Here is a 23160-nt window from a genome sequence, read left to right as displayed (position 1 = left end):
GTGAGATAAAATATTACCCTTGGCTAGACACTTGCAGTATAGGCAACAAAATGGCCCCCCAAAAAAGAAAGGAGGGCTGGACTTACGTCTTTATTGAAGCTCCACTGCTGGTTGCCGCCTTGCATGTGACAGCTCAGCATCATGACGGGACCGCCTCGCGCCACGTCCAGGCAGAGGTCGTCGTGTCGCAGCTCGCTGTGCTTGGTCAGTGCCCAGATCTGATCACACGACAGACAGAGGTCAAAGGTTGCATTACATGTTTTGTATACTACACTGGAACTTTGTTATAACAAGGTTGGATATAACAAAACCCTCCTATACATGAACTGCAAGATGAATTTGGCAGGTCACAGCCCTTCATACATATGCATGTCTTTATTTTTGTATCCTGATATAGAGGAGATAAACCTGATATGACAAGGTAAATGTCGTGGTTTCTAGGTCTTCCATAATGCCTTAAAATTTTATAGTCAACTTTAATTGAGCATTATCAAACAAACAGAATGGATGAGGTTTCATCAGAATCACTCATGAAATACACAAGTTACAGAATGGGAAAGTTCTGCATGTTTTCATCAGACATCAGTTGCAGCCACACGTTCAACTTACCCAAAGCGATGATATCATGACCCCATATCCAAGTCCTCATTGACTTACAAACAATTCTTCACCAAATTTCTTATCTTGACATGAAATAAACTTTATCACTCCCATCAAATTATTGCCATGTTGTCAAAATTTTACATGGGGGTAAAGGATTTATCTTTCAGGGGGTAAGGGATTGTACCTGAAGGTGCCATCAAAATTGACAAAAATCATGATCTATACAACAACATACCAATGCAAAGACCAGTAAATTTGAGTCATGCTTGCTATCTTTTATCTAGTTTGCATAATATATGTGGTTGGGTTGGAACCAGCATTAATATTGTTGGCAAAATTTGGAACTTTGAAAGCATAAGCTTTTTTTTCTGTCTAATTTTGATCAAACTTTCAACTACAAAACTTTGTATCTGCTTCTGTGATTCTACCTTACCCATTTTAAAAGTCCATGTAAACATGGAGTTACATATTAACACCTCATCCATTTCAATGCAGACAGGACACAGTGGTATACTGGAAGATTAAAAGCTGACAAATAGAAACTTTTGAAAGTCATTCTGTTTGAAGGAGAACTTCACTAAAAGGACAAAACTGATTTCAATTGACAAGAAGAAGGAAAAGGAAGGCAAGTTGGGCATGATCACAAAATCAAATGCGAGGGGATTATCAGCACAATGGCCAATGTTACTCAGCGAGGGCGACAGACACAGAGAAAGGGGGGGGGAAGGGACACATCACCTGGTTACCCCCTTGACCATGGCATCCAAAGAGGCCGACCTTGTGACCCGCTTCCTTCATCATGGTGTCCAGACACACGTGGGTCTCTATATTTCTGACCTGTTGATCAAGGATAGGGAGAGAGAAAGAAACAAATCCAAACTTAACCAAATTTGAAAACAAAAAAAGCAAGTACCCTCTATGCACATTGATTGTGAAGTTCTGCAATACATTTTAAGAAGAAAATATATATCGTATTAAAGGATATTTCATTAGCCGATAGTAATGGGATATTAAAAGAAAATTTTAAAATCATCAGGTCGTGATGAAAAACACATCAAACTGTAAAAATGAATTTCAAGAGCATCGTCACATAATGCAATACACTGAAGACAAATGTATGTTCATAACTGGATATTCTATTAGCCTACAATAATGGGAAGTCTACAAAATAAGAGCATCATCTTGGAAAGTGTACCAACCTCTATATAAATACTCATATTACGCTGTGAAGTCATGTAATACACTAAAAAGACAGTGACTAATAGTGGAAATTCTATTAGTCACTGTAATGGCAAGTCTAAGGAAAAGAACATCAACCTCATTCAATTAGGACGGAGTACATACAAAATTCTAAAGATTCTATTTCATGCACATTCTATTTTACACGTTCTACACATGCACATTCTACAAAATTCTATTTCATGCACATTTGAAGTATTAAAAATGCAGCACACTGAAGATAAACATGTGCATTATTAGTGGAAATTGAATTACTATCAGTAATGAGAAACTTACAGAAGAGTTCCAATATCATGAAATGGGATAGAGATCTAATACCAAACTCTTAAAATATATTGCACATGTTTTGTGATGGTAGGGAAACACACAGGGGAGTTACAAACATATCACTGGAGATTCTCTGGGTCATTAACCACTGGGGAAAACAAAGAGAGTATTATTGCATCTTTACATTATTGTCATGACTCTTTCATGGCTAGCTCACCCCTCCTCTACATGTACACTGGGGGAGGGGAAGGGGAGATATACTGTACATTGCCCCTTTCAGTAATACATACCTGCCAACATTTCAAGATGAAATATCTTACTCGTGGATTGCAAAAATCTTATTTTATACGCAAACTGAAGTTAAAAATCTTACTTTCAGTCAAATCTTCAGAAAATACACATGAAGGTACTGTACATTGTATATCCAAATATTTTTTTTTTAATCTTATTTCTCCGACAGAAAATCTTATTTTGCTATCTTCAATGTAAAAAATCTTACTGAATCTGATAAAATCTTATTAGTTGGCAAGTATGGTAATACTGAGCAGAACTCCCTTGCCTTTAAACAGTTACAGGTACAAACTGAATCATCATCCTTTTAATTTCCTTCTCTCAGAAGACTGAAAATATGTTCATTGTTACTGGTGGTGATGTTGTCATAAACTCCTAGCCTCAATTAACAATTTCTCATGTCGTGTTGTGTCTGTTGCAACTGATTGGCAAACTGCCCATCATCAAAGTAAATACATATTGATTATTCAGTATTTGGAGTAATGGTCATGATCAAATTCATGGGAATAAATCATAAACATTGTACTCTGGTAGGATTGAACCCACGACCTACTGACTGCTAGATGGGCATCATATCCACTAGACTACCAAGTTTCTGCCCTGTAGCCAGTGATGGCTCTTATTCCTTGTAGCCGCAGGTACTTCATATTTATTCATATCAATAATTCTTGCATCCAGTCGAGTTCGAATACCCAAAAGTTGTATGTACATGTATGCCTATGATTTTTATCATGGCTATTTTGTACTTAAAAACACTGAACAATACATGTGCATTTACTTCGTTGAAGAGTAATTTGTCAATCAGTTGTAAGAACAACAACAACAAAAACAGCTTGAAGTAAAAATTATTAATTTGAAAAAAAAAAAAAATCAAGGTCTAGGACTGACCTCCCCCATAAATTGGTAGTTGACCGGCCAGGATGACTCTGGGTAGATATTCTCCAGGTACCACTTGAAGGACTTGCAGTTCAGGCTGCTCCTCAGGTTGAGTCGGTCCGACAGGTCGCCTGGGTCCGTCTTGGCCACCGAGGGCGATATGCGGTAGTAGAAGTTCTTGTACTCGTCCAGCCAGACCTCGGCCAGCCGCTTATTGTTCTTGTTGACGTAGTTGGTGCCGGGTGGGAAGTGGTAGGGGGACTTCTTGCGGAACACGTGGCCGACGTGGGAGCAGGGGATGAATTCCAGCTTACCTCCACACATCCAAAGCTGGGAAAAAAATTAAACATGCCCCGAAAAGTGTTTTTGTTGTTTTTGCATATCACCATACATTTAAGATACTTTACATAATAATCTACCCAAGAATTCAAGACAAAGTACCAACATCAGTAAAAAATTCACATCTGCCTTTAAAATGCTTCTTTTCAATGTCTAAACAAACACGAAACTCGGTATCATTGCAAATGAAATCATATTATTTTAGCATAGTCGTTCCTTGCCTTATGAAAGCGCATAGCCTCATATACACTGTGTTTCACGTCAATGTGCGTGTACATTAACATTATTGATCATCATCATTATCATTATCTAAAATACACTTGTAATATCATAGACTAATGTATACACTCATAAACTCTATGAGCTTCATTTTATCTCCACATATCCAAAGCTGGAAAGAAAATAAGCAGATAAAAAACAACAAAAACAGCATTTTTCTTGTTTATTATATCTTTACATTGTACTTTACAGCAATCAAACGGGTGATAATCAGAATATTATTGCTCATCACTGGAAACATACAGTGTACTTTCACTCACCACCATCAATATTATGCCTGCACAAATACAAGCAACTTTACGGTTTTCACATGATACATGTACATGTTATGTATGTACCACCAAAGTTTAAGCAGAAACATTTTCTCAGCAAAGACTGACACATCATGGGGCCCCTTGATCTCCCTGTCTCTCCTAATTACGATATCTGCCACTGGCATTAGATGTGTGTCAACCTCACATCCTCTCTTTAATGGAATGTGACTTGGAACCCCTTTCACACCCAAAAAAAAAACTAGATCACTCTAAATGTATAAGTGCAGTGACACAAGTGTGCACAGCACAGTTGAATATGCCAAGAGTTCCTGTAAACTACATGTGATGTTTATGAAACTGCTGTAAATTTTAGTGTGAAGACAAAAGTACAAGAAGATTTTGTTTGTTGTTTGTTGTTGTTGTGTTTGTTTTTAGCATTCAGCAGTCAATTATTACCACAGAAACAAGTCTCCTGGGTCTCACTAAATTCTCACCAAAATAGAGTCTTGAAGACATACAGTTTGGTGACTAACACAACTGAAGTTTTGCAGATCACTCTGTAGGTAAGGAGTGTTTCTAATTTTAGATGGTACAAACTGTAAATAAGAGATCACAATATATAATTTCACATCCCACAACCTTCACAGGCCTAATGCCCCCATTTAAAACAAACAAACAAACAAAAACAAAGAAGACTGAAAGACAATGGAGTAATACTCATCAAGGCCTATGGCTTGTTATGGGATTAGATCTACCTTTAGCAGAGTCACTTATACATACGTGTACATCCAAGGAAGTCACTGTTACGTAGAATACATAGTGTACAAGTACGGTTGTACAATGTGGGTATGTGTGTATTGTTTAGGCAAAGGCATGACCTATACTAGTTTGTACCTCCACCTGGACAACTTTTCAATCAGGAACTAAGATTCACTTCTTGGCAGCAATGCAAAGCTCAGGAATTTGCAAAGATTTAGGGGAAATTTCAATATCCTAGTAACTTCATGGAAAACTATTTAAAATGTACTTGGCCTCTTGTACACACACAATTGCATGAAATGAAAAAGGACATTTTGAATCACACGACCATGCCAACCATTATTATATCATGTAGCTACAGGACACCTCATTAAAGTTTTTCACTGACATCTAAATCTTAATAATTTGTTCTAAGTTAGCTTACTGGTTATAGAGCCATACATGTAGCTTTTGAAATATTACCCATATTAAAAATTACTATATGTCACATTTGTAATGTTGACAAATTTGCAAGTGAATGCAGTATGTTTTGCTCTTTTGGATAATATCCTCCCAAACTAACTGTTCTCTCTCTCTCTCTCTCTGTTTGCATACAGATAAAAGAATACACATTTTTTTTTTCTTTTTTCAACAGATAACAGGGGCTACCTTTTTTTGAAAACCACCAACACTTCTTTTCTGCAGTCCCTCCAATACGAATGTTACAGTATGTACGAGAGACCATACACACATGGTGTAATCCAAAAGTAAGTTCCTAGTATATTTCTTCACTAAACACTTGTCTTACTTTGAAAGACAGTTCGAGATTCTCCCCTCCCCAGATGTTGAAGCCCGGGTCGTACTGCCCAAGCTCCTCAAAATATGACTTGTCGATGGCAAAGAGACCTCCTGCCATTGTGGGTGACCTGCATTAGGATTGGGGGGGGGGAGGGGAGGGGAAAGGGGGGAGAGAAAAAAATACAAGGTAAACTACATGTATGCAACATGCATCTCTAGCAAATTTCTCAGCTGAATGTACAAGTTGTATCACGCAGTATATCACACTGAGGTAACAGTAATGATGTCATTCTGGACCTACAAAATCTGTATTTATCTCTTTACGGGCAAAATAGCCTTTAATAACATCATGGACAAAAAATCAAATCTGTAAGACAAAACAAAACAAAATGTTATGTCTGTGTACTTGTATACAATATATATATTGGATGAATCTACACATTACGCAATACAATGACAGAAAATACTGAAGTTTCTGTACATAATAGCCCATAGTTCCCTGGAAGGTACAGCGATATTGTTCTCATTTCGACAACTTTCTAAATGATGTCAAATAGCCTCACTGCATATTTATTTATGTCTATTAGAAGCTATGTTTATTTGAAATCCTATCAAGGCTTTACAAAGATAATGGTGTGTCACAGAAATATTTCTGACAAACTTTTGTTGACTTTTGACCTCTTTAAAATTCATAATTATATATTGTATATATATGAAAAAAAATAATAAAGCATAAAACTACTGAAAAAAAGGATGAGCGGTTTTGGGTAGTTTAGGGAGTATTAAGACAGGCGATCCTGGGCGTTTCACTTACAACTACGTTAAGGCCTTCAAATGGTACAAGTGTGATTACCTCACTGGTTCTGTTGGATCACCTTTCCGCCTAAGCTGTTCCCTCTTGGGCACAGGGTACCACTTGAAGAATAGGGACCAGCCAAAGCCACCCATTTGGGGGTCATTCCCGTGTTGGTACTGGAAGGTGTCGTCGCTGATGACATCGATCACCGGACAGACGGACGTCGTCCTGCAGAAAAGGAGGAATCAACAGAATCCAAAAGAGGAACTATGATTATAGTAGACTGCTGCACTGAACACACCTTGATCGACAGTTCATTGAAGAGAGGTAGAGAAAGACACAGACTAACACACTAACAGACAGACAGACAGAGGCTGACAGAGACAGAAAAGGAGAAAGAGAGAGACTGTGAGAGAAAGAAAAACAGCTGGAGAGAATGAGAAACAGAGAGATACATTAAAGGACAAGTTCACCTTCATAAACATAAGGATTGAGAGAATGCAACAATATTAGTAGAACACATCAGTGAAAGTTTGAGGAAAATTGGACAATCGATGCAAAAGTTATGAATTTTTAAAATTTTTGTGTTGGAACCGCTGGATGAGGAGACTACTACAGCTTGTGAGTCATATGCGTACAACAGTATAAAGAAAATGTAAAAGAAAATTCAACATATTTTCACTTTTTTCGCATAATAAAAGAGCTCTTGACTTGCCTCTTTCTAAAGGCAGGGGGAATAATATTACCCATAACATTTGTTGGTAACGAGTCAGGGGAATGTGTACTTTTTTTCAAAAGATGGCATTTTGTGAAATTCTCTTTATATTTTCCTTTATATTGTTGTACGCATGTGACATCTAAGTTATTCATACACTGCAGTAGTCTTCTCATCCAGCGGTTACTGCACAAAAACTTCAAAAATTCATAACTTTTGAACGGATTGTCTGATTTTCCTCAAACTTTCAATGATGTGTTCTACTAATATTGCTACATATTCTCAATCCTTATGTTTATGAAGGTGAACTTGTCCTTTAAAAAGAGGCTGATAGAAATAGAAATAAAAGGAGAAAGACTTGAAGAAAGAAAGAGAAACAGACAGACAGACAGACAGACAATGAAAAGGAGAGCTACTGGGAGAGAGAAAACAGAAAGAGAGACAGAATCAGAGATAGGCTGATAATGATTGAGAAGGAGAAAGACAGACTGCGAGAGAAACAGAGAGACAGACAGACAGACATACAGACAGACAGAGAGACAGACAAAGAAAAGGAGAGTGACTGGGAGAGAGAAAACAGAAGGAGAGACAGAATCAGAGATAGGCTGACAGATGGAGAAAGGAGCAGAGAGGGACACACCTGGGGGCATTTCATCAACGAGTTTGTCGGAGGTTTTCACTGACAAATTTGCTATCAGCCAATCAGAAGCAAGGATTTCAGTAGCTTTTAACAGTTGTCAGTGTAAATCACTGACAAAACGTTTCATGAAACAGTCCCCTGGAACAGAAGGGAGTGTGGGGTGGGGAGGGACTGGGGATTGGAAAAATCAAAGAAAAGGAAGAAAAGGGAAAACATATCTCACATACAGGTGTGCCAGGAGGATGTTTTCGTTGAAAGCTGAGCAGCATTACTGGCAACGTATCAGCAAACAATTAGGTCAACTAGACAAAGGAAACTAAATTTTAAACCTCTATCTAACTGTCAGTGTATCATCCCATGTGGTGTCCCAAGGGCACCTATTAATATCTGTCCGGGTCATGTGACCATGAAACACTTTCCCCTGGTGATCCTACAGCTCGTTTCCTACACTCACACACAAAAAGGACTGAAACAGGGAGTATTTTTTCAACTTTAATTTGAAGAGCAATATTTCAGCTGATGAATAATGCTTCAAATGGTATGCTGGACACTTCTATGGAAGTACAAATGCAACACAAAAGATAGTTCGTGCAGGAGTGGTACTAAAGATGCATTGCAAATTGCGATGCGATATCACGAAAATTACCCCCTGTAAAATATATAATACATTTTTCCTGAAAATGTGAATGTAGGAATGAAGACTTCTTCTGTCGTGCAAAGTGTGTGTATTAACCCATTGAGGATGTGTCCTGAGTATATTTGGGAAGGTGTCTATGGGGAAATGTGTGTTGTAGCAAAATCAAACCATCTTAAACAGGTTAAGTAGACTCTCAAAAGATGCTTCCATAGAGAAACAAAATGTGGAACAAAAACACAAAAAAATTAACGCAACACATTAACAAAATCCTTATCACAAAAAGGTCACCAACATAGGTCTCTTGGCATACTGTGTACATACAATGTATACTCAAATATGCAATATGTTTGATGCCCTTATACTAAGACGTGCATGGATTTAACTTTTTTTTTCATATTTTCGGTCAGATTTCCCCTAAATCTTCCAGAGACCTAGTTATTTCTCTCCCGTCATCCAAACTAAATTTCCTTCCTCTTGGAGCACAAGTCCTTCTTGAAATAGGTACACATAGAATTCACTTTACCAGTTTGCAATGTCTGTACAATGTAGCATACATTAAAATGTACATGCTGAATACATGTCAAACAAACATATTTTGTATAATATATATATATATTTATATAAAGTGACACATATAGTGAGAGTGTATCAGCCACCATTTTGTTGTTGTTGTTGCCATGGATTCTTGGGCTTGTAGCATCATGCAGAGTTCACCTCCCAACCACCAAACAACAGGATATTGACAAGGTCATGCAAAATTACATGAATGGCTTGCTAGTACTGTGTCTAAATACTCAAAAGGAGGGGGAGGGGGCGAGAGAGAGGGAGAGATAGTCTACCTGCTGCAGTGTTGCAATGCGCAGGTGACTACCGCTTTTTTTTTCCCTTTTTTTTTTTTAGATACACGTCTAATGCAGCCCAAAAATAGTGTACATAGATGTGCTGCAAAACTTTCTTTCTCTGAGGCAGCTATGAGAAGGGGCAACTTGACTAATATTGCAATGTTTGAAAACAGAACAAAACAAAAACACACCCAAAAACTCAAACAAACAGAGACACTGAAGAATGGATATAATACTAAGTAAACAGACAATGTGACAAAGTCAAACTTGTCTATAGCCGCCAGCCAAGAAAGACGAAAAAGGTGGCCACTTTTGACAGGTGGCCGCTACAGACAGGGTCTTCAAAACCCCTTTCTTCTCAGAGGGAATTTTTGTAGTGCCTGTACAGTATATGGCAGGTGGCCACTATAGACAGGTGGCCGCTGAGACAGGTTTGACTGTATAAACCATACCTACTACATCAACAACTTGAGGGCTTTTTACACTTGTGTTTCTTAACCCCGGACTTTCTCTGACCCAGGACTATCGTTAGTCCCGTACCAATTTTTTCAGCTTTTTACACTCGCCAATTAGTCCTGTACTATCTCTTGTCCGGGGCTAAGGAGAAAACTGACCTTTTTACACTCGTATTTCTTAGCCCCGGACTTTCCAAACCACATGAATATTCATAATTACGCTGTGCACTGTACACGTACACGCACGCACCGGCAGCACTTGATTACCTCGTTTCTGATTGGTCAGTGAGGGTCGGACTTCGTCTCCGTCGCTTAGCCCAGGATTATTTTTTCGTTCTGTTTACACTCACTTGCTTGGCACCGCAATTGCGGTGCTAGCACCGCAATTGCGGTGCTAACCCCTGCTATTTTGCAGGGCCAGATAGTACCGTACTATCGGTGGGGCTAGCCCACTTTGGCAAAAACGAGTGTAAACAGAAAGTGGGCTAAGGATAGTCCCGTACCAACGGTGGGGCTAAGGCCCCCCCTTAGCCCCACCGTTGGTCCGGGGCTAAGCAAAAATTTACAAGTGTAAAAAGCCCTATATAGTCTTTGGTCCAACAGAACACTATGTATCTCGATGTTTTCCTGAATCTATCATTTTCATACTTAACAGGAATAAATCAAAATATCCCTGCCTCGGGGATATTTTTCATTCCGCCTTTCCATTGTGCGTGACACTCAATGCCACAGCCTAGTCTGTGTTATTATAGTATGTAGTGTGTCCATAACATCAATTACAATTCTAAGAGAAATCCAAACCTTATTTGATGAAAACTGGTTATGAAATGGCCAAGATATCCAAAAGCAAAGTAAAACAAAGTGATCCTAATAAAAGGTGGGTCCCACCTTTTATCATGATTGCTTTGTTTTGGATGTTATCTCAGCCATTTAAAAAACAATTTTCATCATACAAACTTTGAATTGCTCTTATGAATTATTGTGCTCTTTCATATTTCATAAGAGGTTTCTCATTATCTCAAAAAATCATCATCAAAAAATGTTGGAAATGGTAAACCCCACCTCAACAGAAACTGCACCATCAGATTAACTATAACTGCTGGTAGTTCATATCAGTTTTTTTTTTTATCAAGCTCTGATCAAAAGAACGAATACTGGGTACTCTAAGTTATTAGTTTATACATAGATGTGTAGACTACTTCTCTTCACCCAATTATTACATTGTTGTACCTTCTCATGCCTTGGGTTGTTGCTGTTGTTGTTGTTGTGGGTTTTTTGTTTTGTTTTGTTTTGTTTTGTTTTGTTTTTTTTTTTGGGGGGGGAGGATCTGTGTGTGTGTGTGTGTGTGTGTGTGTGTGTTTTATAAACCAACAATACAATTTCACTGAATCATTGTCAAAAGCTTTGCTCCACTCATATATTTCATTTTTTTTAATCAGTCTTTATCTTTTATATTTTCTGGCAGCACACGAGCTGCCCAGACACAGGATGTATAAATCAGACAGCTGCCTTTTGTCTTTAAATATTTTTGGCCCAGGATTTCATGTAGAATACAACACACACACACACACATACCACGGCACATCATAAACCACAATGATGTAAGCTAACCCTGGAAGGGGGGGGGGGGGGTGGCGGGAATCAAAATGTCGCTTGTTGCATACATGTACAGTGTACTACAATGTATGTGTGGGCAGGATTTTTCACCCAGAACTTCTTACTCAAGACTGCAATGTCACTGTTAAATGTTTGAAAATTTGTTTAAACAAAAAATACAGCTCAGTGATTCTAAAATCATCAAACAGCACTATGTATGGAACTGTGTAAAGTTGAATATAAAATGCTACACTACACGCTTGGTAGGGACAGAAGCCAAGAATGGTTAATACAAGTACATGTGTTTTTTTTTTTGAGGTTGCTGTTCTAATAACTATTCAAGGTTATGCCTTATATCATGATTTACATGTCTAACCGCATTAGTGATGCACGCTTAGCTAAAAACATTCCCACAGAAGTGATACCCTACACTGTGTTAGGCAGTCTCACAAAGGCACATTGAGAAAACTCTTGTACAGATTTTGAAGGAAAACAAAATATTCAAGCATAAAATATAGCATATGAAGTTTTTAGTTGCCATATTATTATCCTTCCCCCACGACTGGGAAAAATTGTTGTTCTGCATGATTGTTTTAAAACAATTTTTTTTTTTTAATTTAAAAAAAAGAAAAAAGAGAGGCACTATGACTGTACCTTAATCATATCCAATTATTCATTTTGTTCAAACGGTGCTCCTAACATCGCACAACATCCCACGTATATCATATCTCCAGTACACTGTAATTTCAAGTTCATATACAACTGTACCAAGATTCAAGGTCAAGGACAGGATTTATTCCTAGAATCTATTTTTTTTTTTGGGGGGGGGGAATGGGGGTGGGGGCTTTTTTTTGTCAGTCAATCTGTAGCAAATGTTACACAAAATAGTATTCATGTGCATGTACAATATATCTTATGTTGTATATATTTTTGTACATAAATCTAACAACAGGTCAAGGTCTTTCATTGTGCACAACAGATACATTTGTGCAAAGTACTAGCTTTGTCAGCCATTCCTTGTTCACGCTTGTTTCCGAGTCATGGAGAATGGCCCACAATGAGGGGGTTATCTCCTCCAAAGTCAATGTGTGAATGATTTTTTGGGTAACAAAAGCCTCTCCTGTGCACTAGCAAACGTGTTGGCTTCTGGGACAAAATCTCAGTGGAGGGTTTATGCCCTAGGGCGGCCTGCACCACACGCCGGCATGCACACAACTTAGCGGCGATTTAATGACTTTCCTAAAAAAGCAGGTCAGGAGCGCCATTTCTGTGCATGTGGGCTGATCAGTCAGCATTGGCTTTGATGAGCCAGTGACGTATATAGACTGTGCCCCCCTGCTTTGGGGAGGGTAAGGGAGGCACAAGTGTGTACAGTCCACAGTAAAAGAGCAAAACTTCTTTCCCTCCACTCTGGCTTCGGAGACAAATGTGAATGCAACAGTTCATATATCATATTGATACCCATCTGTCAATTATCTGAACCTCTTGATACCTGAGAATCCAGATTGTTTTAGGAGTAAATTTCATAAACTTGGATCAGTTCGTGCTGCCGTTACTTCACCAACTTAACAAATTATTGCCCATGGGAATTCTGGCTGGGGTATAAAAGGAGAGGCTCTTTGGCTTGAGAAAACGTACTGACAGATCTGAATTTTCCATCTTTCCATTTGACACTCTACAAGTTTTCACGGATGGGAGATATACACTTCATATCAAATCAAGACTGTATCACTGGATTCCATAAGATAACTTTACAGCAATACGATGCATTGTGATATTAGTATGAAAAAATGGTCAACAATGAATTTGGGACATGCATACAGCTGAAATTTAGAGGTTAAACTTGGGAAAAGTTTAATTCCTAAAGCCATACTACTAAAGGCTCACACAGTTACTTGTTACTGGTAAGTCCTTGTTGCTTTCAAAACACAATGCTTGATCTCTAAATCCCTAGAATCAAACACACCAAAATTTTAGGCCTAGACTCTGTACATATTTGTCAATGCACACAATTTTTTACTCACATTTACAAAATCAGTTTTAGTGCACCCACTCTCTTTTGAGATTAAAGGAAATTTCTACACCAGAGATATGGTAAAACCAGAAATTTTCATGTGAAATAAACTTTCACGAACTTCGCGAGGAGCCAAGATTCACAAAAATGTTTGTCAACACAATGCATGAAATGCGAGTGGCCATTTGTGAAAGTTTTGTGCCGCAAAAAAAGGCAATTGGCTCAAATTTCCGAAAGTTTCATTCTGCGAATGTTTCTAGTTTTTACAGTATTTAGCTTCACAGTGTTTTTTAAAGGGGTTGTTGGTATTTGCTTGGTTTTGGCCATCAAACACAAGCTGTAGACTGCCCTCACGTATCACGGAGTTGATGACTAAGAATAACAGCACAATGCTCGCAGAATCCTACGTGGTCGCAGCGTGGGGGATATGACTGTCAGACGGGTTTTCCCTCGTTTTCCATTGTCGCCCCATGAGAAATTGAGTGAAGGATTACGGATTGTGTCTGGGGGTACTTCTATTTCCATTGTTTAGCCTTGCTTCCAGGCATTAACTTCTCCATTTATGAAAAGTTATTTTTGTTTTGCCCGTTTTTCCAAATAACAAACAAAGATCAAATTGGAATGCAATCAACCTGAGCAATCCTTTTGTAATCATGTGATGAACTGTAATTACACGAGTCAGTCCAAAGGACGAATGGTTGCTATTCATATCTTGGCATTTGATACACTTTTTGTACGTGTTTACTGTATGATATTATGTACTGTACAGCATGAGTAAGGCTTCAACACAGAAAATGCACAGACTCATTCAGACATCACATTCATTATCATGGCTAGAACTTCCACAGCTGCTGCTATAACTATGCTGAAATTCAAATCTGCCACGTGCCTCATTTCATAGAACTTTACTTCTAGCACAAAGTTTGATCTAAGTCTGACTATGCAGGACATATAAAAGAAAGAACTTTGCAAAAGCACTGCCATTTCTCTCTACATCTAAAATCAGCCATGTATCCATCTCATTATGAACATAACAGTCCCATTAATTTCTTCTGGTGTGTGGTCTTCAAAATTCATCACAAAGACCTTGTGCTACTGTCTGACATAGGAGATTGACATACAATAATCCGAAATGCACCCAAAACATCTGGGCAGGTCCTGCCATTTCTGACGATGTAATACTCTCAGATGACACGGAAAGGGGAAGCCATTTGTGCACTCTCCACAAGATCCACTATCAAACTACATTTACATCAAACACGGTATTTCAGTTTTAAACAGACCTTAAACTTGCACTCCCACTATTCAGGGTGAACATTAGCCAATTTTCGCTAGAGCGATCTGGTCCGAAGATGCAAAGGACATGCACCACCAGTAGACACAACAATTACAATCTAAATTGCCTAATGCACTTACAATTTCCTTTAAAAAAAAGGGAAAAAAAGCAGAGTGTAATCAGTTCTGAAAGCACTGCCCACATCATACAAGATGGCGGTCTTTGTATAGTTGACAGTGCTCTCATGAGGAGTAGAAGCAGAGCCTGTTATTATTTACAGTATATGAGCAACAGTAGCCTCATGATGCAATTCACAGGAAAGTGTCCTAAAAATTTTGTAGGCACTGACTTGCCAAGCGAGTCGAGTGAATTTTGGAGAATTTTACTCATACGCACTTTCACTGACCCGAACCCAAAGTTCACTTGCTCTGATGACTAACTATTTTATTTTCCACTCAGTCAGAGTATTGTAAAAGTGTCTGCATCAATGGTGAAAATATCAAATGAGGCATATAGTTTATATTATTCACCATCAGACCCCATAATCAGCACACTTGTGCAAGTAAACGTAACACCAGCCTAACAAAGATTTAGAGGGAATAAACTTGTACTGAATCATTACAGTTTACAATCAGGCAGTCATACGCTGGAATGCATGAAAAAGCAAATAAAAATTCTTACGCAAAAGTGTGAAAAAAAAAGTTCATAGACTGGCTTCTTTTACTACACTGCTCTATCTTCATTTACTCAATTTCTCTACCATCATTTGCTCTATCACTTTATGGCCTTTCGCTCAATTATGCTATCATCTGTAACGTGGTTAAATCACAAATTCCACACACATAACGCTATAATCACAAATGCCTAAAGATAGAATTTCTCCCCAGGTATTACGAGCATCCATCCACCATATTTTGGCAGAGTGTATATTTTATGCACTACTTGTGAAATGATGACTTTGAAGAACCTGGTCAACTTTAATGTAGGTGCCATTCTCATTGCACCAAATATAATGTGTGGGTTTTTTTTCAAAACTTTCACAGTGAGAACAGAAATAATGCACTTTTTTGCGAGATTTTGGTTGCGATCCAAATTGCACAAATTACTACACAAATTTACTGACGTGAAGTTGTGGAGTAAGAACGATGGTGGAAAAAATTTTGAGACTTTATATCCCAAAATGCACATTGCGTGTCACACCTTGCTATTTTTACCATGCTGTGGCATGCAACAGCATATTGAATTGGCCTTGAGACGCAGACTACATGTACACGTGTAGTATTAAAGCATACCATTCATAACATGTGCAGGTCAGCTCTTTGTAAATAATCGCGACCCAAAGTTTTTTTCTTTTTCTTTTACAGTGAGAACGCTGAATCAAACAGACGCCACCCAAATTTCAAAATTTTTGCAATGAGCATGTCACTATTGTCATTGCTCTTTATATAAAATGCTCTTGTTTTCAGCAATGACAGGGTTAAGGGGTGCCTGTATTCTGCCTGTTTGTTAGGGGTGCATTGTTGATCTCATCTGGTGTTATTTGTATGCTTGTATATTCTTTAAGGGGAAGTCAACCCATAAGATTAGTTTGTGTGATTAGAAGCAGAAAAGGAATGGAAGACAGTGAAAAATATGAGCAAATTCTGCTGAAAACTAAAGGAAGTTATGATTTTTTTTAAAGTTGTGATCAATCAAGCATAAATTGGCAACATTTTGATGTACATCTCTCTCTCTTTCTTTCTTTCCTGTTATTGATAATAGATTTTTTTTATGGGGACGGAAGATAAGTTCTAAAAAATACTGATAATGACTGTATTACTGCTGCATGTATGATTGGAAATCTACTTGATGGGACAATGACAATTAATTAATGAGAGGATACTCGGATCACCTAATTATTTCATAATACGAGCAAATTGGAGTGACCTAAAATGCTACACATGATGCCAATTTGTGCTTGATTTGATCAACAACATAAAAAACAACAACAAATATTTTCTTAGATTGTGCTCAGAATTTGCTCAAACACTCACAGATAAATGAATGAATGAATGAAAAAAATCCTGCCTACAATCTCCTGCATCTCCAGCCTTTACTCACTCCTGAGGACGGACAGTCAACTGTCCGAAACATCGAGTCCTTCTCCTTGCTCTGACATACTCTTCTCTGGTTCACAGTCCTCTTTAGGACTACACACTCTAGAAAGAATACTCTCACTCACTTTTTCGCTTTTTCGTCTCCTATCATCTCATTTCCCCCTTTCATTCCAACAGTCCTTTTCAGGACTCACACATGGCGAACTGCAAAACCTAGCACTTTATGAAAAAAAAAAAAAAAAATCCTGTTCCTCTCATTTTTCTGCATCTATTCAAATACACTAATTTTCATGGTCGTCTTTCCCTTTAAACTCTGCCATCACTGTTGAAAACCTGTTTTCATACAATGCAAAATGACATTTAGGAACAGTAGGCTTCTAAGGGTAACTGATGTGCATATCATGCTACCAGTCCATTAGCATTATGGTAGGCACATATATCACATCTTATTATGTGGATTCAGCTTTTTCTGTCTTAAAAGCAGTGCGGTGCAACCGACTGACTTGAGTGCACTCTGCATCAATAACACATTATTATCCGTGGTGGACATTTTTTGCGACTCTAATGCAATCTTCCTTACAGATACTTATATCAGGGTGTCTGATCGCGCACTGCCAACCTGCGGATGAAAAAAAATGTGCCCCTAATCGCATAACACGCGAGTCCCATAGAACACAATTGAGTTCATAATTGGCTTTTCATGGAATTTCAAAAGTTGGAAAAATACTCCAGACACCCTACTTCTACTTGTATGTCCAGGCATGTTGATCCATGTTTTTTTTTTTGGGTGTGTGTTTTTTTTCATCAGCATTCCGTTGATTCCTAACAAACTTGACCTAATTGTAAATCAGCCAGCCCACTCGGGCAAAACAATGCACCTCCTTCTAACAGAAATGCCATGGCGACACAATAAGGATTAAGGGAATTGGGCAATCTCTGTACATTGGCAATTAGTTTCCAAACATCAGTGCCAATCAGGTAGAAACCATGCCAGTGGACTTCCCAATTGGCCAACTCATCAAAGTAAATGGTAACAGGCAAAACACTACTCTATTTTTTCATCAGGTTGACTTTGATGAATGGAGTCAAAGCAATCATACAGACTATCACCTGTAGAAGCAGTTGCATTTACAATCCGACACAAACTGTAGAAGGTAGTTACAGAAGGTATGAAACTATGAAATGTTATGATTTTAAGAAACAGCAATCTAGTAAGGCTACAAAAGTACTGTGAAGTGAGGAATGTTCGCATGCATTTAAATTTCGTAAATTTCGCGAGAGCCAAGATTCACAAAATTAAAATGCACGTGCAGGCTCTTGTCTACACTATATGCATTGAATGCCAGACGCACTTCGCGAAAATTTCATGCCGTGAAAAAGGCTGTTGGCCCCAATTTGCGAAAATTTCATGCAGCTAAAATATAATGTTTTACAGTAAATTTTGTATTTGAATACAAGGTGAAGGAGTCACAGCCCCTCAGCACTCCCTTCAGATTGTACAAAATGTAACAAAACAATCTGATTGAAAATTTAGCACACGTAACTACTTCAATTAAAAAGTTGTAGGTGCCGAGTTTTTAACAACTACAAACTGTAGGTATTCTGTAAATCTTTGATGCCAAGGATACAATTTATTCTTTTTCATTGATTTCTAAAGACGGAAATTTAGTGAAAAATTGTGATGAAGCCAATTGCAGACTTGTGATGCCCTGATGCCATCATTTCACCTAATCAGGTGCACGTCACGAGACCGACACCCACGAGTCATACAGTCTACGAGTTATACAGCGCACAAGTCATACAGCTCATGAGTTCGACACTGAGCAAACTAGGCACACAAGACTGACATGTTAAACCCCATTTTTTAACAGTCAAACTCGTGGGCAGTTTTTACCTAGTGTTGGTCTCATGGATTTTACTTGCCTAGTGTCGAACTCGTGGGCTGTAGGACTCATGGGCTGTAGGACTTGTGGGCTGTATGACTCATGGGTGACGGTCTTGTGGGATGACCCCACCTAATCTACCATACATGTAAGACTATGATCACTATCACTGCTTGATGAAGACTTGTAAAAACCTTACTGATTCCATAACTTTGCATCAGATCTTTCATAAAAGTCATGCCATTCTGGTTGGATACTCTATTGACCAAAGTCAATCTGTACATTGAGAGTCAGTTCACTTTAACCCGTTGAGGACGGGCTGATTTTTCTACAACATGCATTCCCCATAGATGCCTGCCTGAGTATACTAAGGACTACTCTTCAATGGGTTAAATACTAACTCCCCTGGGCAGTATGGTATGGTCAGAGATCAGCTGATTGCATAATCCCCTCATTATCATTCATTGGTCACATGGGGCCCTCTTTCGACTCATCTGAAGGGAATCCCCTCCCCTCACACTCTCCCTACCCCACCCCGCACACCTCATACTTCTACCAGCTGCCACAGCATTGACGTGGGGCTTCCGACCCTGCCAATTATTACTCTTCTCCCCCCTGTACCGCTGCCTCGCGACAAATTATGCCAGCCCCGCTTTTTGGTGGCAGCCACTTCCACGCAGCGTTTATTAAAGGACAACATTTACATGTACCTTCAAGGAAGATGGATTATTCTAAATCAAAGCAACAGGGACAGCGAACTCACTAAGTCAGTGAAAAACAAAGTGAAAGTGATTTATGGCCACTTAACTGTCATCAACTTTGCCACGTTCAGTACAAACTGTCAAAAAAAGAATGTGTCTATAAAAACTACAAGAGTGTAAAGTTGATTGAGTTCACCTTTCTTCCTTTATTTGAGCACAGAATCCCAACTGATGTCACACTTTCTATTAAAGAAGGCTATTTTTCTCCATACATTTGCCGAGCATACTTTGCAAAATGGAACTTCAAAGAAACTCATGCGCATGGTAAAAATTCACGATTTAGAACCACCTCCACATAATTACAAAACACGTAATATCCCTTTTCAGGAAGTAAAAGTTCTTAATTTTCCACCCTGACTCAGGCAAGCATCACACTGTGATATTAATTGAAACAAATTTGCATCAAAAATTCAAATAACAGAAGTCAATATCTTGGTGTGTTGTTGGTCAATTTCCATTAGGCAAGGATTGAGACAAGACTATTAAAGCTAAATGTTTATTTGATACACCACACCGAACCCACCTTCATCGAAGCCAATCTGTCCATGATACCCCTTCTTCCCCCTAAAACAAAACTACTTTCATGGTACCTCTATGGCATAACGGGAAAGACTCTTGACTTTCAATCAGAGTTCAAATCCTGTCACACGCCTACGTCCTTGGACAAGATGATTTACCTACCATGTCTCTCTCGACCCAAGTATAATTATTAAAGTACACGGCGATGCTAGGTTAATAATAATGGCAGGGCCCTCTGACAGGACAGTGACAACACTGAAGAATCCATCCTGGATATTAAACAAGATCATATTATTTGCATTCCAGCAGCTTGAATGTAAACTCACCTGTCTTCTGCTATGCGAGCCAGCAGCGGCTCCAGCCAGCCCTCCGTCACCTCGCAGTGGGAGTCTAGGAAGGTGAGCACCTGCCCCTTGGCGACCTTGGCCCCCCTCATGCGGGCGCGGATCAGCCCCGACCGCTCCTTCATCTTCTCCACGTGGATGGAGATGGGGAGCTTGGCGATGTAGTCCTCCAGGGGCTGGCCGAGATGCTCTGTGGTAGGATGAGGGGGAGGGGGGAGGGGAGGAAAATCACAGGTGAGGAGTGGAAGGTATTATGGAGGTGCAAAATACTTGCATTGGAGTGTTGCATTACTATGGCAACCATTTGGCCGAGTTGAAGGGTAGAAGAACGACTGATCTACAGTAAGACACCTTTTTCATTCTGGTTACCTCAGAATCAGCTTTTGCTTTGCTTGTTTGGAGTTGTTGTTATTGTTGTCTATCTTCCTTTTTTCTTTTGCTCATCAGCAGAAGGGGAGGAAAATCACAGGTGAGGAGTGGAAGGTATTATGGAGGTGCAAAATACTTGCATTGAAGCATTGCATTACTATGGCAACCATTTGGCCGAGTTGAAAGGTAAAAGAACGACTGAACTAAAGACACCTTTTACATTCTGGTTACATTGTACCGTCATTCATCGTTTACCTCAGAATCAGCATCTGCTTTGCTTGTTTGGAGTTGTTGTTATTGTTGTTTATCTTTTCCTCTCTTTTTTTGTTCATCAGCAGAAAAAAGAAGGAAAAATGACAAAGCTTGCTCTGAAATACAAAATGCCACAAGGACACAGTTATGGATATATGGGACCATTACTATTTTGTCCCTTGAATCAATACCTTCATGGTTTTTGCTTGCCAGGACTTTCACTTTTGAAAAACGCTCATCTCAACATTCTGACACCTCTTGCCCCTGGTGCTTATGTCATATGATGCAAAGTTTAATAATGATACTCTTAAAATATATGATATGATCATACTCTTGTTTCATTGTAAATTGTTGAAGTGGATTATGCATCTTGAAGCAATGAGTGATAATCTCACTTGAAGTAATAAATACATTGTGCATTGTGCAATATAAATATACAACTGGTATAAATATTTATACTGCTATTGAAACTCTGTTTTTGATAAAAGAAATGATGAAATAAAAATCAAGAGTTCATGAGATTTCGCATCACATGTTCACACCTTTAATAGTGGGAGAAGGAGATCTACACCACAGTATGATACATGTAGTTTCTCATTTTCAACCATAAACACGATATACAGTACAAATAACATACAAACAGACCCAAGAAACATTGAAATCATAATAGGTGATCACTGCAAATATGATTTGACAACTGTATACATCTGATTTGCTTTTCAGTAATTTCCACTGTTCTAATGCATTGAAACATGTATGCTTTCTTTTGAGCAAGTAAATCTTGACAACTTTCCCACTGCAAGTATCAATGTGCGATTTAAACAACCTGGAACCTCTCGCATGAAATCCTGTACATGCAGGGTATATGATAGCCACCATTTAATATCAAACGGACCTATCTGGCACTCAGCCATTCTGGATCACCCAAGACATCTCTTGCACAGTGATGACAGTTTCTGATGCCAAATGGGTGTCTATAGGAACATGTATAGTTTAATTCTGTGGTTCCTGGCTGCAAGCATACCCAGCCATGCATTTATATGTCAAGCCAAACTGCATTGCATCATCATGGTCCGTAATAATTCTGGCCTACGAGTGACACATCAGCTCCTCTAATTTCCCATCGTAAAATTAAAAGGAGATCACAAGTGGTTAAAGGACAAGTCCACCTTCATATATACATGTGGTTTGAGTGAATGCAGCTCAATATTAGCAGAACACATCAGTGAAAATTTGAGGAAAATCAGACTTTCCATTCAAAAGTTATGAATTTTTTTACAGTTTCTGCGTGGTCACTGCTGGTTGAGGAGAATACTGCAGTTTATGATATCAAATGCATACAATATAAGGAAAATATAAACAGAATTCCACAAAATTTCATTCTTTGAAAGAAGTACACATTCCACTGAATGCTACTGGTGTATGCTAAAGGTATTATTCTCTGCAAGTCAAGTACTATTTTGTTATGTGAGAAAAATGAAAATATGTTTAATTTCTTCTCTGTTTGTTTTTATATTGTTGTACGCATGTGACATCACAAGCTGTAGTAGTCTTCTTATCCAGTGATGGTAGTACCGAAACTTTAAAAATTTATAACTTGTGAACGGATTGTCCCGTTTACCTCAAACTTCAACTAATGTGTTCTACTACATGTATAATCTGTATCCGTATGTACATGTATATTAAGGTGAACTTGTCCTTTGACCCGTTGAAGATGAGCTGATTTAGCTACAACAAGCATTTCCCGTTGATTGACACTTGCTCGAGTAAAGCTGGGACTTGTCCTCAACGGGTTAATGCTGTAATTCCTGGTTTCAGCAGCCAGTCATGTATGTGCAGTCAAACTGCACTGGATCATCATGCTCTGTAATAATTCTGGCCTACGTGTACGTGTGACACATCAACTCCCCTAAAATTCCCATTGTACAAAATTAAAAAGGGGTCACAAGTGGTTAAGGCATTAGTTTATAATGGAATGTGAATGCACTGTTCAACAGTACCCATTGGAAGAAAGCATGTGTTGTGCAGTGTGATACAATTTTGTGTCTGGTACCTGGGCAGGACACACAGTTGCGTCATCAGCTGAGGTACTGTAAAACCTGAAATTTTCTAAATGCAATTTAATTTTGCGAATTCGCAAGAGCCTAGAAATTCTCAAAATTACAATGCAAGCAAAAGTTCTTGTCTACACTATCTGCACTGAGTGCCAGTGGCAATTCGCAAAAATTTCATGCCACAAAAAAAGAAGAAAAAAAAAAAAAAAGGCCACCGGCAAGGTATA

The 23160-nt window shown here is 38.6% G+C and overlaps 1 protein-coding gene across 1 annotated transcript in view; it reads right to left on the bottom strand.

The window, feature by feature from the left end:
• The window catches only part of LOC139708330 (polypeptide N-acetylgalactosaminyltransferase 13-like), a 57133-nt gene that overhangs the window by 9329 nt on the left and 24644 nt on the right, over positions 1 to 23160 (bottom strand). The window contains exons 4-9 of the mRNA XM_071620291.1: positions 20241 to 20448; positions 6538 to 6708; positions 5695 to 5812; positions 3289 to 3606; positions 1342 to 1440; positions 87 to 218 (exon numbers count right to left, since the gene is read on the bottom strand). Of these exons, the coding sequence (XP_071476392.1) occupies positions 87 to 218; positions 1342 to 1440; positions 3289 to 3606; positions 5695 to 5812; positions 6538 to 6708; positions 20241 to 20448 (1046 nt within the window). The remainder of the gene's footprint in view (positions 1 to 86; positions 219 to 1341; positions 1441 to 3288; positions 3607 to 5694; positions 5813 to 6537; positions 6709 to 20240; positions 20449 to 23160) is intronic.

Source organism: Diadema antillarum, unplaced genomic scaffold, assembly GCF_040938485.1.
Source record: "Diadema antillarum isolate AM-2024a unplaced genomic scaffold, OU_Dant_1.0 seq00001325_RagTag, whole genome shotgun sequence".
Classification (NCBI taxonomy): Eukaryota; Metazoa; Echinodermata; class Echinoidea; order Diadematoida; family Diadematidae; genus Diadema; species Diadema antillarum.
Note: the sequence above shows the minus strand (reverse complement) of the source record. Positions and strands in the feature narration are given on the sequence as shown.